This window comes from Bubalus kerabau, chromosome X, assembly GCF_029407905.1.
Source record: "Bubalus kerabau isolate K-KA32 ecotype Philippines breed swamp buffalo chromosome X, PCC_UOA_SB_1v2, whole genome shotgun sequence".
NCBI lineage: Eukaryota > Metazoa > Chordata > Mammalia > Artiodactyla > Bovidae > Bubalus > Bubalus kerabau.
In genome coordinates, this window is record NC_073647.1 from 21,465,528 (window position 1) to 21,481,272 (window position 15,745).

The 15,745-nt window shown below is 39.6% G+C and overlaps 1 protein-coding gene across 6 annotated transcripts in view; it reads right to left on the reverse strand.

The window, feature by feature from the left end:
* Window positions 1-15,745, reverse strand: part of GPC3 (glypican 3) — a 460,817-nt gene that overhangs the window by 140,684 nt on the left and 304,388 nt on the right. For all 6 annotated transcript variants that reach the window (XM_055565179.1, XM_055565176.1, XM_055565177.1 and 3 more), the window contains exon 5: window positions 8,744-8,869. In XM_055565179.1, coding sequence (XP_055421154.1) covers window positions 8,744-8,869 — 126 coding nt within the window. The remainder of the gene's footprint in view (window positions 1-8,743; window positions 8,870-15,745) is intronic.

Consider the following 15,745-nt stretch of genomic DNA (forward strand, 5'->3'; position numbering starts at 1 on the left):
CATGTACTCATGTGTCAGCACAGCCCTTCACAACAGTCCTGCAGAACAGGTACAATTATGCCCATCTCAAAATAAGGGAAGAGGTTGTGCTGTTAAAGGACCTGCCAGAAGCACACAGTCAATGTCTAAACCAAGATTAAACCCTTCACCTGTATCATTCTAGTGACTGCGCTCACTCTTCCAGACACGCACCAATCACCAGGCTCATGCATCCTAACCTCTCAGGGCCTTCTCTAATTCTCCATCTGTATCACTGATGATCAATGGGGCTGAACACCAACAGCTTGCAGACTGGGAAACTGACCATATGACCTCAAGGCTTTTTCTCCAGGGAATCTTCCCAACCCAGGGATCAAACCCAGGTCTCCCGCACTGCAGGCAGATTCTTTACCAGCTGAGCCACTAGGGAAGCCCAAGAATACTGGAGTGGGTAGCCTATTCCTTCTCCAGAGGATCAAACCGGGGTCTCCTGCACTGCAGGCAGATTCTTTACCAACTGAGCTATCAGGGACCCTTTCCTAAAGAAGATGTCAAAAAATATTTTGAGGACTGGTGGCCTCAGTGAAGTCAGTCCATGACCTACTAAAGTTGCCTACTCTGAAGGAGGCAATAATACCTCAAGCACATAGAAGCCCTGATGTGTTAAATAAATAATTTCTTAAAAGCAATTATAGTCCTTCATGGATCCGTCTCCTAAGCCTTCCAAGCAAAAATGGAGCAGTGCATGGAGCAGTGACCGTAATAGGAGACAGGCCTTACTCCACCTTCAGAATCACATTTCAAAGAGGAAGCTGTGTGGTGAGATTGGTTTGGTGAGGGTATGGATGTGTGGGGTCCTGTCTTGAAGGCCCAAATGCTCTTCTTATAATGAGATGATCCAACTGAGCGTGGGTGGGGCTGGCCTAAGTACTAATAGGGCACACTCTGCTTCAAGAATAGGTCATCCAGCCTTCAACAGGTGGTTACAGACATCTGTGCTGAGCCGTGAGGGTGTCTCCTCTCACTACTTTAGACCTGACAGTTGACAAGCCCATCCTGAATGTGGCAGACCACATTATGCTGTTAGTCACTAGGATAAGCTGGGGTTTTCTCACTCAATTCTGCAGGTTGAGCTGCTGTATGTGACACTATAATCTTAAGGGATAAATGTCACTGTATTGCCATGGAGTAGGTCCTGAAAAATAGCTGTCACTAGAGGCAAGTTTTGAAATAAATATATGATGGAGAATATGCCAATCTAAGCCCTTAGAGGAATTATTGCACGGGGGTGCATGCCAAATGTATCTATCTTACCTTATCAGGATTATAAAAAATCTTTCACTGACACAAATATTTCATGCTACACCAAGTTAAGCCATTTTCTATGTAATCTATTTTTCCTTCCAAACTTTTCTGTGAGCAATTATGTTTACCTAAAGCAAGTTAGAATGTAAGCTGCCATACTAGCTATACCTCAGTACTTTCATTCTAGGACACACAGTCAAATCAGAAAAAATTCAAGAGTCATGTTTCTGCTTCCAGGAAGATTGAATAAAATGAAATCCAAAAATGTCTGAAGGGGACCGAGAAGCCGTGGAGGCAGACAGTGCTCCAAACAAAATAATATTTTCCTGGTCAAAAAAAAAGGAAAACCAACCAAATCCCTATTTGTTCCTCTCTCCCTCCTACCAGCCTTTCACAAGCAGAGCTTCGTGCAGGATAGGGGGCAGAGGAAGAACTAGCAATGAGAAGAGCTGGGATACTGAAGACTGCACCTCAGATTATAATCCTCCAGCCACCACAACAGGGGCTGCTGAGAAAAGATATAAGCCCTGGCTTCAGCACGAGTTTAGTCTGGTTTGTGCCTAAACCAGCTCAGAAGCCAATGACTTTAGGACTTGACTCAATATCACTCAATATTATTTCCATGATCGACTGTTTACTTTCTTTCCTCTGTCCACTTCCTCTTGGCTCTGTTTTTCTGTAATCTTATATTTGCTTCTCCATCGGGGTTTTCACTGGCTATACCATATTTAAAAATCTATGTATACAGCCTTGAGCCTTCAAAAACTACAACATAATCCTAAACGAACAGAAGGCAAACAATAATAATAACTTATTTTAGCATGAGAGTATGGGAGCTATATGTAGCAACTGCTGCATTCTGCTGGCCTGTTCTGATGTGATTGGAATGAGCTGTGCAAATGTCTGTGTCTGAATATCTATACACTCAGCACATAGGACTTTTCTGCAATTAATCATTCATTGCCAGATTGAAGATTCTGAAGGTCTTTCCGTTTTGCTCTGTGAACCAGTGAAAAACCTTTTAGTGTTACAAATTGGCCCCTCCCCCTACCTCAAATCCTCAAAACAGTGTTCTTTAAATAACTGCATTATAAAAACAGAATCAACAATTTTCCCTCATCTTTCCTGCATATACAGCAAAAATCAACCATTTTGTTCATCTCAATTAAAAAAAATTATTTTGCACATGTCAGAAATTGGGTGTTAATGGTTCTCACATTCATTCCCACTTGTTGCTATGACACAGTCTATCCCTCCAATCCAGCAGAAGAAAAATAGTCTCATTACCCTACTTTCCTGAAGCATTCAGAAGGTTTCGAGACCAGAAGAAAACTCGAGAAGTAAAATAATTGCTTAGTATATTCCTGCTTCTGCGTTTCCAATTAAGTAGAGAAATCCTGGAGAGGCCTTATAAACATTGGAAGACTTGTCTGATCAGTGGCAACAAGGGAAAATTCGCAGTAAGAGTATGTGTCTATAGTCTCTCAGGTGAAGTGGAAGGTAAGATTATGTAAGAGGCAGAGGACATGCCTTCACTGCAGTGTGACCCTGCGGATCTCATGGAGTTTATTCTCTAATGCCAGGTGCCCTGTGTACTCCACCCAGAGTCCCAGCGTCATACTGAGGAAGTGCAAAATGGATACTGATCCACAATGAACACAAGTGGCTATGTAGATCTATCAGCCAGAAGAGAACAGAAACATTCTGGGGCTGACATCTAGATCCAGGCCCATGGAGGCCAACAACATGGCAGAGGAGCAGCAAAACCAGCTAGGACTGGATCAGAGAGGGAACCGAGGCATCGTGCCACAAAGCACAAATAGTTGTACATGTGGAATTGATGAACGTCAAGGTCACCAGGGAAGTAGAAACTCCTGGAGGAGGTATGCTGACTGTAGGAGAAGCCAGCTGAGTATACACACAACACTGAGAAAAAAGGACTCAGAGGAGAATGACTGCAAAGGCCCATGGAGATGAGGACAGGTGGAGGAGAGCCTAGCACGGGAATGCTGCTCAAGTATGATGAGGATGAAGACCTAAAGCTTTGGCTCTCTTATCCTCAAGGTTAAGCGTGAGCCAAGCTGATTCAGAGGGGGTGGGAAAAGCCTAACCAGAGCGGTAGTTGCTCAGGGTTAACATAAAAACGGGTGGAGGGACTTCCCTGGTGGTACAGTGATGGGAATCCGCCTATCAGTGCAGGAGACAGAGGTTTGATATCTGGTCCAGGAAGATTCACATGCCATGGGGCAAATTAAGTCCGGATGCCACAACTACTGAGCCTGTACTCCTCAGCAAGAGAAGCCACCGCAATAAGAAGCCCGCACGCCGCGACTAGAGAGTAGTCCCCACTCACCGTAACCACAGAAAGCCCATGCGCAGCAACAAAGACTCAGTGCAACCGAAAAAAAAAAGGGGGTGGAAAACTGATGACTGGATAAACAAAATGTACTATATCCATACAATGAAATATTATTGGCCATGAGAAGAAAAGAAGTGCTGGTACATGCTACAACTTGGATGAACCTTAAAAAGCATTATGCTAAGTGAATTGTTCCATTTATATGAAATATCCAGAATAGGTAAATCTAGAGATTGAAAGCAGTTGGTTAGTTGCCAGAGGCTGACGGAAGGGGAGAATGGGAAGTGACCACTAATCGGTACAAGGTTTCTTCTGGGGCGATGATATAGTCTTAGAACAAGATAGAGGTGCTGATTGTACAACACTGTGAATGTGCTAAATGCCACTGAATTGTACACCATAAAATGGTTACTTTTATATCATATGAATTTCACCTCAACACACACACACAAGCACGCATAGTTATCTTTATAGGTTGGGTTTTTGTTCCTTTGAAAATTCCTTACTTTTAGTCAAGAAAATTTATGAAAATCAAGAATCTTGAAAAAGAATAAGATTTGTCAGTGGGGACACCTGATTAAAATGAAAATATTGATGCTGAAGAAAATATCAATTAGTATCAGCTGGGTTATCATAGCAATTTATACCCTCCCACTATGGATCCACAGATCTCTCAACTTTTAAAGAATCAAAGTGATTGTCACTCTATAGGCCATATTTCATATTCTTTCAGTTTTATCTCTTGTGAATAAACTTAATTGAACTATGCAGGAAAAGATACCCAATACAGATGGGTAGAACCTCTGCTTTGACACCTCTGAGGGGAGCTCTCTCTGGACTGCTGAGTAAAAAGGCTGGCTGATTTTTTCCCTTATTTTTCTCCTCACTGAGTTGTAAACCCCTCAGCAGGGGCAGGCACTGGCTTATAATACCTATCACTGATGCCCCACAGGGCCTAGTACATACTAAGTGCTCAATTTTTGTTGAAGGAACCTGAATTATCAGATGTTAAATGGAAAAACCAGCATTTTTTCTAAGGTTTTTGAACATGTATAGGTTCAAATAATTTCTCTCATGCTAATTCAAAATAAACAATTAAATAATAAAACAGGGCTTACGTGGTATCAAACTGTTTAAAAGAAGAATGAAAATTTCAGCCAGATAGTTGGCCTAACAGTTCTAAAAAGGTGCTTGAGAATGTATTTGCTAAATTGTTCACTCTTCATACGGGTATTTTCAGCATCATTGCAGGCAAAGCCTACATTTAGCTGTTTTTAAGCCCAGTGTTAGCTTTCTTCCGTGGGCACCTTTATATTTATCTTGGTCTCAGGGATTCTCTAATTGAAATTCTCTGTGCTTCTACAAAGGCAAAAGATGGAGGATTTTCTGCCTTTGGCAGTGGTAGGAGGTTTTTGCCTGAAGGATACATGCTGGTTCTCATGATGGAGTATACCTCACATGACTCAAGCTTGCTAATTTGAAGACTTCTTTGTGAAATCCTGGAAGCCAATATTTATTTCCAGCCAAGATGGGGAGGAGGTGGAGGGAGGGGGAGGTGAGAAGACAAATGATGCTTACGTGGTACTCCCTGAGACTAGATGTGTGAAAACGTTCTTTTCCTGCATAGTTTGATTAATTTTATTCAGAAGAGATAAAAACTGAAAGGATGCGAGATATGGCTCTGTTCAGAGAGACAGTGACTTGTTTGACTTTTAAAAGTTGAGAAATAGGTAGATCCACAGTGGGAGGGTATAAATAGTTATGATAACCCAGCTGATGTGGATTTTTAACATCAATATTTTCATTTTAATCATGTGTCTCCACTGACAAGTCTTCGGGATCCTTGATTTTCATTAATTTTCTTGATTTAAAGTAAAATATTTTCAAAGGAACACAAATCCAACCTATAAAGATAACAAAGTCACAACCCATTTGACAATATGAAGTGGCAACTGTTACTTAAGACTAAATGAGAAATTCAATGAAAAGCCTCAGAGAGGGGATATAACTATAGATGATACATGCAGCTCAAGACTACTCTTCATAAATGGTGCAAAGAGAGGGCACACATATGCTTAGACTACAGAACTTCATATTATTAAATGTATATTCTTGAGTAATTTGGTAAAAACCTAGTTTAAGACTATTTCCTGCTCCCATCATTGCATCCCATGCTATGCAGGCTAAGTTGCTTCAGTCGTGTCCGACTCCGTACGACCCCATAGACGGCAGCCCACCAGGCTCCTCTGTCCCTGAAATTCTCCAGACAAGAACACTGGAGTGGGTTGCCATTTCCTTCTCCAATCACTGCATTAGGTCAGTGATTAAAGTCCAGGTTAATGATAAGCCAAGGTTGCCAACCATGGAAGAAGCACTTCCTGGATTACATTACCCGTATTCTGTCTACAAATAACATTTGACTTCCTTCCTTCCTCCCACCTTCTTTCTCTTCCTTCCTTCATTTTCTGCATCATATATATTAACAATAAAAGTTGCTTTGAAAAAAATAGGTTTTGCAGAAGTAACAAATAAGAGCTTGAAATAATGGCTTTCCTCCATACTATAATATTTATTATTTTGTTCAATATCCTAAGATATTAAAAGCTGGCAAATTAAACAGAAAAGTTTTTGTTTAGCAGAGCTATTTTCATGGTGCAAAAGTGCCCCCTTGGTTAACTTCTGGACTCATTAAAAGTTAGCAGGCTTTGGATTCCACCATTTGATAGAAAAGGATTTTCTCAGTTTCAGGACAACATCCTTCATGAAAGTATACCGAACATGAATAGTTTATATGAGTAAAATTCAATTTTTAAAAATCCCACTAATTCAAAAAACATAGGACTGCCTAAGAAGAAACTGTTTTGAATTAACTAAAACGGGATCATCTGATATATCAGAAGATATATCCAGTGCAGTGACAACATTTGCTCTAAATGATCACAACAAGGAGGAAACAAATATTAGTGCTGATACATAGTAGGTACTCAAATATTTGTTAAATGAGTAAATGAATGAATGATTACAACAGTAAATAAGTATAAACTAAAATTTGCTTTTTAATTAAAAAAACCATGGTTATGCTGCTCAAAACAAATGAAAAATTGTTCATTTTTCACCATCTTAATATACCAGTGGGTAAGTTATTAGGATGGTTTCTCATCAAGTTTACACAAGAACCACATACTGAACCTGTGGGAATTTTCTTTTTGAAATATGATATCATTTATACCTGTTTTAATGGAGAAGGAAATGGCAACCCACTCCAGTATTCTTGCCTGGAGAATTCCATGGACAAAGGAGCCTGGCAGGCTACAGTCCATGGGGTCGCACAGAGTCGGACACGACTAAGCGACTAAACAGCATACCCGTTTTAAAGCATCTGCTTTTTATAAAGCCAAATACCAACTGCTTCTCTTTGATAATTTAAATGAATATGCCACAACAGTTGGATACATTTTCATGATTCTACTCAGCACCTGATAGAAATTTTAGCATGATAAATATACACCCCATTCCCATTGTTCCAGGTCAGTACAAAGCTTAGTTGAGAAACAAGCTGTTTTCAGGCCTATGTTCTACTTTGCCCTGGGAAGAGGAGGGGTGGTGGGGGAAGGTAGAAAGAAGAGAACTAACACCAACTGAGCTTCCAGTATGTGCCTGCCTGCTAGGGGCTTTATCTCACCTGCTAGTTACAACAATACTGGGAGATACCCCTTTCTTACAGAAGAGGATCTTGACACTTTCTGGGTGAAGTGACTGACCCAAGACCACACCGAGTCAGCAGCAGAGCCGAGATGAAAACCCAAGTTCATCTGGCTCCAAAGCGTTCCTCTGTCCATGGCATTACATCTAATTACATGCTAATTAATTCCATTTAGCATCATTATTAATTATCCTATGTCTGGATATTGGGTTCTGCTAGAATGTAAAGGTCTTCAAAGCAAGTAACTTGCCTGTCATCTTGTTCATCTTCATACCCCTAGCACCCACCTCAATGCCTAATGCATAGTATCTCAAAACATAATCATAAACATAAATCTCAAAACATAAATGTTGAAGGTATGGATGAATGAATGGATAAGGAAATAAAACACACAGACTGTTGGAACTAGTGCTGCTTTAACCCAACCACCTCAGTTCTTGCCTCAAGTCACTTGCCCTGGGTTAAACAACTGGTCAGTGAAAGATTCAGAACTTGCACCCAGGTCTCTTCTGTACTCCCCTCTACAATATGCTACCCCTTGCACACACATTTTTGAAAGCATGTTCATCCACCCCATTATGGAGTTTCCTAAGCATTTTACCCTCCTGATTTAATTCTTTAATTGTAAGCCATTTTTTACACATACAAAGCAATGGCGGTCAGGAATATCACTAGCCCACTAGAATGAAGGCTCCTTGAGGATAGGAAAATTTGCCTGTTCTGTTTACTTCTACATGAGAGGCACTTAGAAAATGCTCAGTAAATCTTTGCTGAAAAATAATATATATTATTTCCTTTCCAGCGATAAGCAAATTCTTCAGAGATGACAAATGTTAGTACAGATAATACTAAGAAACACTCAAAGAATCAAACATTTCAATAAAAATGATGTGAAATGGTACTCCTCCTTCCCTCCCCTTTCTTCTTTTCTCCATCTTCATCTATAACACAGGGGGAAATAATGCAATTTCATAGGATTGACATAAGGATAAAGAGAGTTAACACATACAAACACTTAGCATGGTGCTTGATATGTAGTTCATTCTCATAAATAATGACCATTAGTACAAATATGATTTCTTTAAATCAATCAATCAATAAGGGCCCACATGAGAAGGTGGAAGAAGCCAAAGACCCACAGAAAAAAGACTTGCCTTATGCTTACCATTTGTAAAATGTACCTGAATCCATAGTTCTCTGTGCGCTTCAAAGTTTGTAAGTTCTATGAGGGCTGTAAGTTATAGACAGTATGTGCCATGTCATAGATGTTCATGTGTATGTTTTTTTCTATTATTTTTCTCATGAAATGAATGGAGAGAAGACATAACTAAGCCTGAGATGAGCATATGATGAGTATTTCTCATATATTGCTATATTTAACATTCAAAAAAGATTACCTCTCCACGAGTTCTTGTCCATTCCAGCAAAGAGTGTCATTTTCAGCCACAGGGCTATGGCTGCAGATGTAGCCAGGCAAAGCACTATAGAAGCTGATGAAAGATTTTAACTTCTGAATTAGTTCCCTGAAAGAAAAACAAAACATCTGTGCATAAGACGCAAGTAAACCCAGTATGAGGAAAGTTTAATTTCCTTATCAGCATGACAGAAAGGCTCTGCCAGGCTGATTAGAGCAATAAATGATTTTAAAAGACATTCTTGGCTACAAGGTCACAATTTAGGTTTTTTTTTAAATCAATAAAATGATACTAGAAAAAAAAGTTGCCTGCCATATAAGGTGCTATTCCTATCAGAAGGATGATTTAATTCTAACATCCATTTTCTAACACGTTCAGCTTCCATTTTTCATTCAGATGCTGTTACCTACATTCTCAAAGGTGCTGATTACAAGGCACATTGAAGCGCTACATATCTTTTGGCTTCTGAGTGTAATTGAGTGCATTGATTGTAATTTTCAATGCTATTACCCTAGAGATGGCCCCTTTCCATATAGACGCTGGCTATTAGTTGCAGATCAGAATCGCAGGGTGCTCAGAGCAGTATAAGCTCTATGAAATTCTCCTGACAATGTCATCAAAGAAACTCACATCTGCTAGAGGAGGAAGGTTTCTTTGTTCTTTGTTTGTATATTGTGGTTCCTATAAGGGGGTTGGGAGGGCTCCTAGTATATTTTATATATTTGCTCTGGCTTTCATGTTATAGGAGTGCGTGTGAGAGACAGACACAGAGAGAGAGAGAGAGAAAACATACTATATATGCAAATATGTATAAACACACACCCATAAATACCCGCAAAATTTTTGGCCTATTATCTTCTTTCAGATGTACATGAACACACAAAATAAGACACTATAGACTGGAGGGAAGTGTATATGCTTATAAAGAAATACTAAACTATCTATGCAATAGATGTCCAGTAGCAAACAAACCAAAATAAAATACTATTTTCTAAAGCAATATTTCTAGTATCAATAGAAAGGAAATTAAAGAGTACTTCCTGTATCCAAGTTTATCTTAAGTCTCCACTAAGTTTTTAGAGAGTCTCACTAGGGAATTTCCTGGCAGTGGAGTAATTATTCAATATTGTCTCCAGGCTAAGAATGGACTGACCTGATATACAGGCCTCTGGAGGAGCTAGAGGCCTGAATCTCATTTGGACACTGGTGGGAGCCCAGAAATGCCTTCTGGGGGTTGTTCTCAGATTTGGCTAAAAGAAGAAGACTGGTGGAAATTATTTTCTTGCATTTAATGCCATTTTCCATTTTATTACCATAAGACGACTCATTTCAACTAATGATTCAGAAGAAGACAGAGAGAATGCGTGCTTACAATACTTGGCACATCTTCAGAAAGGCTCGAATCACAGTAAAGCCAGGGTGATGGACAGAACAACTGGGGAAGGGCTATTGAGACATATATAACTCCTGATACCCCAACAGTTACTTCCTGTTATGCTCAAACTCTCTCATAGTCTACTCCTGGTGGCTGCGCTTCGTCAATCTCCAAAGTGAAGAGGCTCAGTATAGGGCTCTGAACATAAAAGTCAACATTAGAGTTTCTCACAGAGGAAAAAGATGGGTTCAATTAACGCTAATAGGGGAGATGCTCCGTTTTACAAGGTAATAATATGGTTCCCAAGAGTGGAAATTGAAAGACTAAAGGCTGAGGCCGAGTAATTCCCCTCCTTACACGAGGAAATGGAATATGGCTATTAGTCTATGAGAAGTGATGGCCCTCCCTTTAATGAAAGTTTCCCTTAGGCCTCCTCCTACCTCCAAATTTTCTCTCACTAACATAGCACTGGCAATAAAAACTGAACTCATAGCAAAGCCTTCCAGTTTGACTTCTCTAGAAGTTAAAAAAAAAAAAAACTCAGCATAACACTCTGAACTGCTTCCAGCCTCCCAACTCTTGCAGTCTTTTTCTTGGCTGATCATAAAGATCACTGACACACTGGAGCAGATTCAGAGAGGGTCTATCTAAGTGTTGAGGGGACGAAGGGCTGTGATAAACCTAAGACCTCCCACTTTAGTATGGAAAGATATTACTCGGTTGGGTCAAGATAAAAGTCTAAGAAAGCCACAAGGAATGTAAATAATGTCTGGCTCATTAAAACTGTAGAACTTAGGGAATCTCTCTGACACTTGAACAGGGTAGCCTGGGGAAATAAAAGATCATCTTACTTCACAGAGTACTCATTACCTCCATAGGACATACACGATGGATCTAAGAGACTGTATTTTTAAAACTTGTTCCTGAATTAGTTATTTTGAATTTAGAACACAGTATCATCTAGGAGCTATGATATAATGATGGTTGGGTTCTCAGGACAGCCCCTTAAAACCCATTAGGAGTAGTAGCTAAGAGCACTGATTTTGGAGTCTAACTCATATGAGTTTCAAATGCCAATTATTCCCTCACTTACTTAACAGGAAAACCTTACTAGACAGACTAAACTTCTCTGAGGCTTAGTTTCTTTATTTTAAAATGAAGCAAATGATAGGTTGCTGGGATGATTAAATGAGACAATGCATGTAAAGTGCTTAGCATAGTACCTGGCACAGAATAATACCTCACAATGTTAGCCATTTGGCAATTTATTTCCATTATTATGAGCCTGTAGAATATAAATATATAATCTATAGAAATATATATTATATTCCAGATAAACTTATGTATGCAAGATAATTAAGCTTTTTCAAGTCCCAGATAACTTTATATACACAAGATAAATAATATTTCATCTGTTAAAGTGGGTATGAAAAAGTACAACCATGTTCTCTCCCTAAATATTTTTCCTGTTACTCTTTTTCAGAGACTAGATAGCTATTGGACTCGGTAAATCACTGGACTAATCTGGTATAGCAGTTTGGATGGTCTTTACTTGGTAGGAAAGTGGTGGTGGCCTTCATAAGGATTCGTGTCTAAGAATCTGATGTTGAATTTTAAAAGGTAGATTAATCATCAGGTGGGATACCAAGGGGGGAAGGGAGGAGGGAAGGGATGGATTGGGAGATTAGGGTTGGCATATATACACTGCTGCTGCTAAGTCGCTTCAGTCGTGTCCAACTCTGTGCGACGCCATAGACGGCAGCCCACCAGGCTCCCCAGTCCCTGGGATTCTCCAGGCAAGAACACTGGAGTGGGTTGCCATTTCCTTCTCCAATGCATAAAAGTGAAAAGTGAAAGTTTAGTTGCTCAGTCGTGTCCGACTCTTCACGACCCCATGGACTGCAGCCTACCAGGCTCCTCCGTCCATGGGATTTTCCAGGCAAGAGTACTGGAGTGGGGTGCCATTGCCTTCTCCCATATATACACTACTATGCATAAAATATATAACTGATGAGAACCAACTACATAGCACACGGAACTCTACTCAATACTCTGTGTAATGGCCTATATGGGAAGAGAATCTAAAAATGAGGGGATATATGTATATGTATAACTGATTCACTTTGCTGTACAGCAGAAACTAAGAACAATGTAAAGCAGCTATATGCCGATTTAAAAAAAGAATTGAGATTCAAAAACAATTAAAAAAATTTTTTTAAATAAAAAGGTAGGTTAATCCTCAGGGAAATGTAAATCAAAACCACAGTAAGATACCACATCACCAGCATGACTATAATAAAAAAAGACAGGAAGTGAAGAAACTGGAACTCTCACACATTGCTGGTGGGAATGCAAAATAGTGCAACCACTGCGGAAAAGAGTTTGGTGGTTTTTCACAAAGTTAAGCATAGAGTTCCCGCATGACCCAGCAATTCCACTACTATAACAGGTATATACACAAAATAATTAAAAACAAGTACTCCTAATAAGTACATGTACACACCTGCTCAGAGCAGTACTATTAACAATAGCAAAAGGCAGAACAGGACAGATGTGCATCAACTGATAAATGGATAAATGATTACATATTCCATATGATGGAGTATTATTCAGTCTTAAAATGAAAAAAGTATTCCTACATTCTATAACAGAGGTGTACCTTGAGAACATTATGCTAAGTGAAAGAAACCAGTCATGAAAGACCACATACGATTGATTCCATTCATGTGAAATGTCCAGAATAGGCAAATGGAGAGAGACATAAGGTAGATCAGTAGTTGCTTTGGGCTGGGACAGATGAAGGCTGGGGAACGACAGCTACAGGGTATGGGGTTTCTTCTGAAGGTGACAAAAACGTTCGAGAATTCATTGTGGTGAGGGTTGTACAACTCTGTGACTATAGTAAAAACAGCTGAATTACATACTTTAAATGGATGAATTGTATGGTGTGTGGATTATATTTCAATAAAGCTGTTATTGAGATATAACTCCAGAAAAGCTACAAGGTGAAATATGTCTTAGAGAAAGAGAGGGCTTGTCTACAAGAGAGAGAGACTCCTTGAAATAGTGGAAAGAGACAGTCAGGAGAGCTGGGAAAGAGCCAGTTTGGATGGACTTGAAAAAAAGATAAGGGTGAAGCGTGAGAAAAGAAATTTGTAAGAGCAGCAAAGACTGGTTAAAATCTATTTCTTCCATCTTAGAAAATGAACTCTGCTGCTTTTTTCTCATTATAAAAGAAAAATGTATGTTCAGTATTGAGAATTTATAGAATATAGAAATGCAGAAAGGAAAAAACCCTCTTATTTATAGTCCTACCAGCCAGAGATAATCATTGCTAATATTATAGAACATAGACATGTAGAAGGGAAAAAAAATCTCTTATTTATAGTCCTACCAGCCAGAGATAATCACTGTTAATATTTGGATATATTTCCTTTGTAGACTTTCCTCTCCAGAAAAGTTTTACTGTTATTTCTCTAAAACCTATTCTTCTTGATAGGCTATCCACTGAGTTCTTTTTGGTTCTCAGTGTACATTACCCCCATTAGAATCCACCGAGAATCCAGGGTGGGTTTGGTATACAAAGAACATCAAAATGATGAAATAAATGCTTGTTCTCAAGTAACCCCCAGGACCTGCGGGATGAGGCAGTAGCTGCTCGATGTGAACAAGGAGCAGGGCTCTAGCGCATCTAGAAAACTGGCCAATACTTCACAGTCCCCACATACAGCTTTTCGGTTCCAAAAGACTGAGAAAATAAGTCTTGGTTTCCAAAAACTTTGATTTTTTAAAAGAAAGCCAGACGTTACATTTTTCAGGATAGAAGACTTCCTAAACTGATGGAGAGCTGATGACACCACAGCCCCCAAAGTAGCAGAGTAGGACAGAAGCAGTTTACTGCCTACTGGGTTTACTGGGCATCTCTTTCTCCTCTTCTTTGTCACTCCTTCCTACACTTGTTCTGGCATGGGAACTAAGTATATTTTACTTTTATCTTTTCTTAAGTAACTTTCTGTCTCCCTGCTTATACTAGTAAGTTTAGAAGGAGATGAGTTGAATATTTTATTTCTTTAAAGAAAGATACCGAAAACTAAATTGACATATTAATTACCCATGTGTGACTCAGTTCAGATTTCTTTTCTTTGTGCTAGTAACACATGACAGACAACAAAAAAATCTCCACTCACGAAATAAGGCAGTCTGCTCAACTGAATTGTCTCTGGTTAAAAAAAGGAAAAAAGTTTGGACAATTAGTTGCCTGGAATGGAAAAAACAATTTAATTGAAGGGAATGTTCTTTGATTCCAATTCCACTTTATTCTAATCATACATGTCAAACATATCATTTGACATATAAATAGTGGAGCCATAGGCTCTCGCTTGGGACAAACCCAATGCTTGCTCACAGCAGTCTACTCAGGAAAAAGAGTCTCTTCAATGTGTTAAATGTGGAACTAAAGGACAGGGCCCCTTTGCATGCACGAACTATTTTGAAATGTTGCAGATGGGCACACGTGATCTTCCCTGGGGTCTCCCACCATCCTCAAGAGGAGAGTCCCCTTCTTGAGTTGAGGGGGAGGGGATTCCCTTGGCTTTCTTGCAATGATTTGCTTGGGCCAGGCATCAAAGCAGCACTAATTGAAAACCACTGCAAATAAAAACAGCCTTTCATCCCCAACTGCAGATCTTGAACTTTTCTCCTTTATCATCAGGATTTTTTTTTCTTAATATAAAATAATATGAGCTCAAAAAAATTGAAAACACAAAAAAGCATGTAAACTAAAATAATTATCATTAGAATGATGCAGAATCGTGCTTAATTCTGCTGCAGAGAACCTTTCACAGTCTGACCCTAAACTATCATTTTCTACCATTCCAAAGACTAGCCCAGACTTTTTCTCATACTGTTCCCTTTGCCTGGAATACACTCTTTTCCTTCTTTCATTTGTAGAATTTCTGTTCTTCCTTCAAGGCTCAACTTAAGAGTTACCTTTTCACAAGAGAGCTGCTAACTTTCCCATCTATGATGCTGCCATTCTTTTGTACATAGCCCTGTTTTGGTACTCACCCATCAATGTATCAAAATTGTGTGTCTCTGTCTCCCTAACTAGGCTAGGAGCTCCTCCTATTTATCAGAGCCTAGGCCTTATACCAACATAGATGGTGTTGACAAATGTTGAAAGCAGCAGAGTTCTATTTTGGGCAGAATGACTTGTACCAGACCTGAAACTCATTGATTCATTCAGGACATGTTTTGTTGTTTTGTTCAGAGGGTGGAAGGCACCACTGAGCTTACAAAGCTGCCCGGCCAAACCAGAGCAGCAATCGGAGAGGCAGTGGGAGTAAGCATTGATTCTGGACCAGGGAGCTGAGATCAGCTTTTGTTCTTTCCTTTCTAGGTCATTACTAGTGTCACCTAATCCACTGCCCCTTTAGGCCAAGTCAGAGAGGAAAGGGAGGAGGGGGAGTGCAGGACAAGGGAGGCTGGAATACATAGATGTAATTTCATGAGGGTAGAGGGACCATGTGACTTTCTCACGGGTTAGCAGTTGGGCCAGAAGCTTGGTATGTAGATGCTGAATGGACTATATTCGACTACAGATTTTGTGT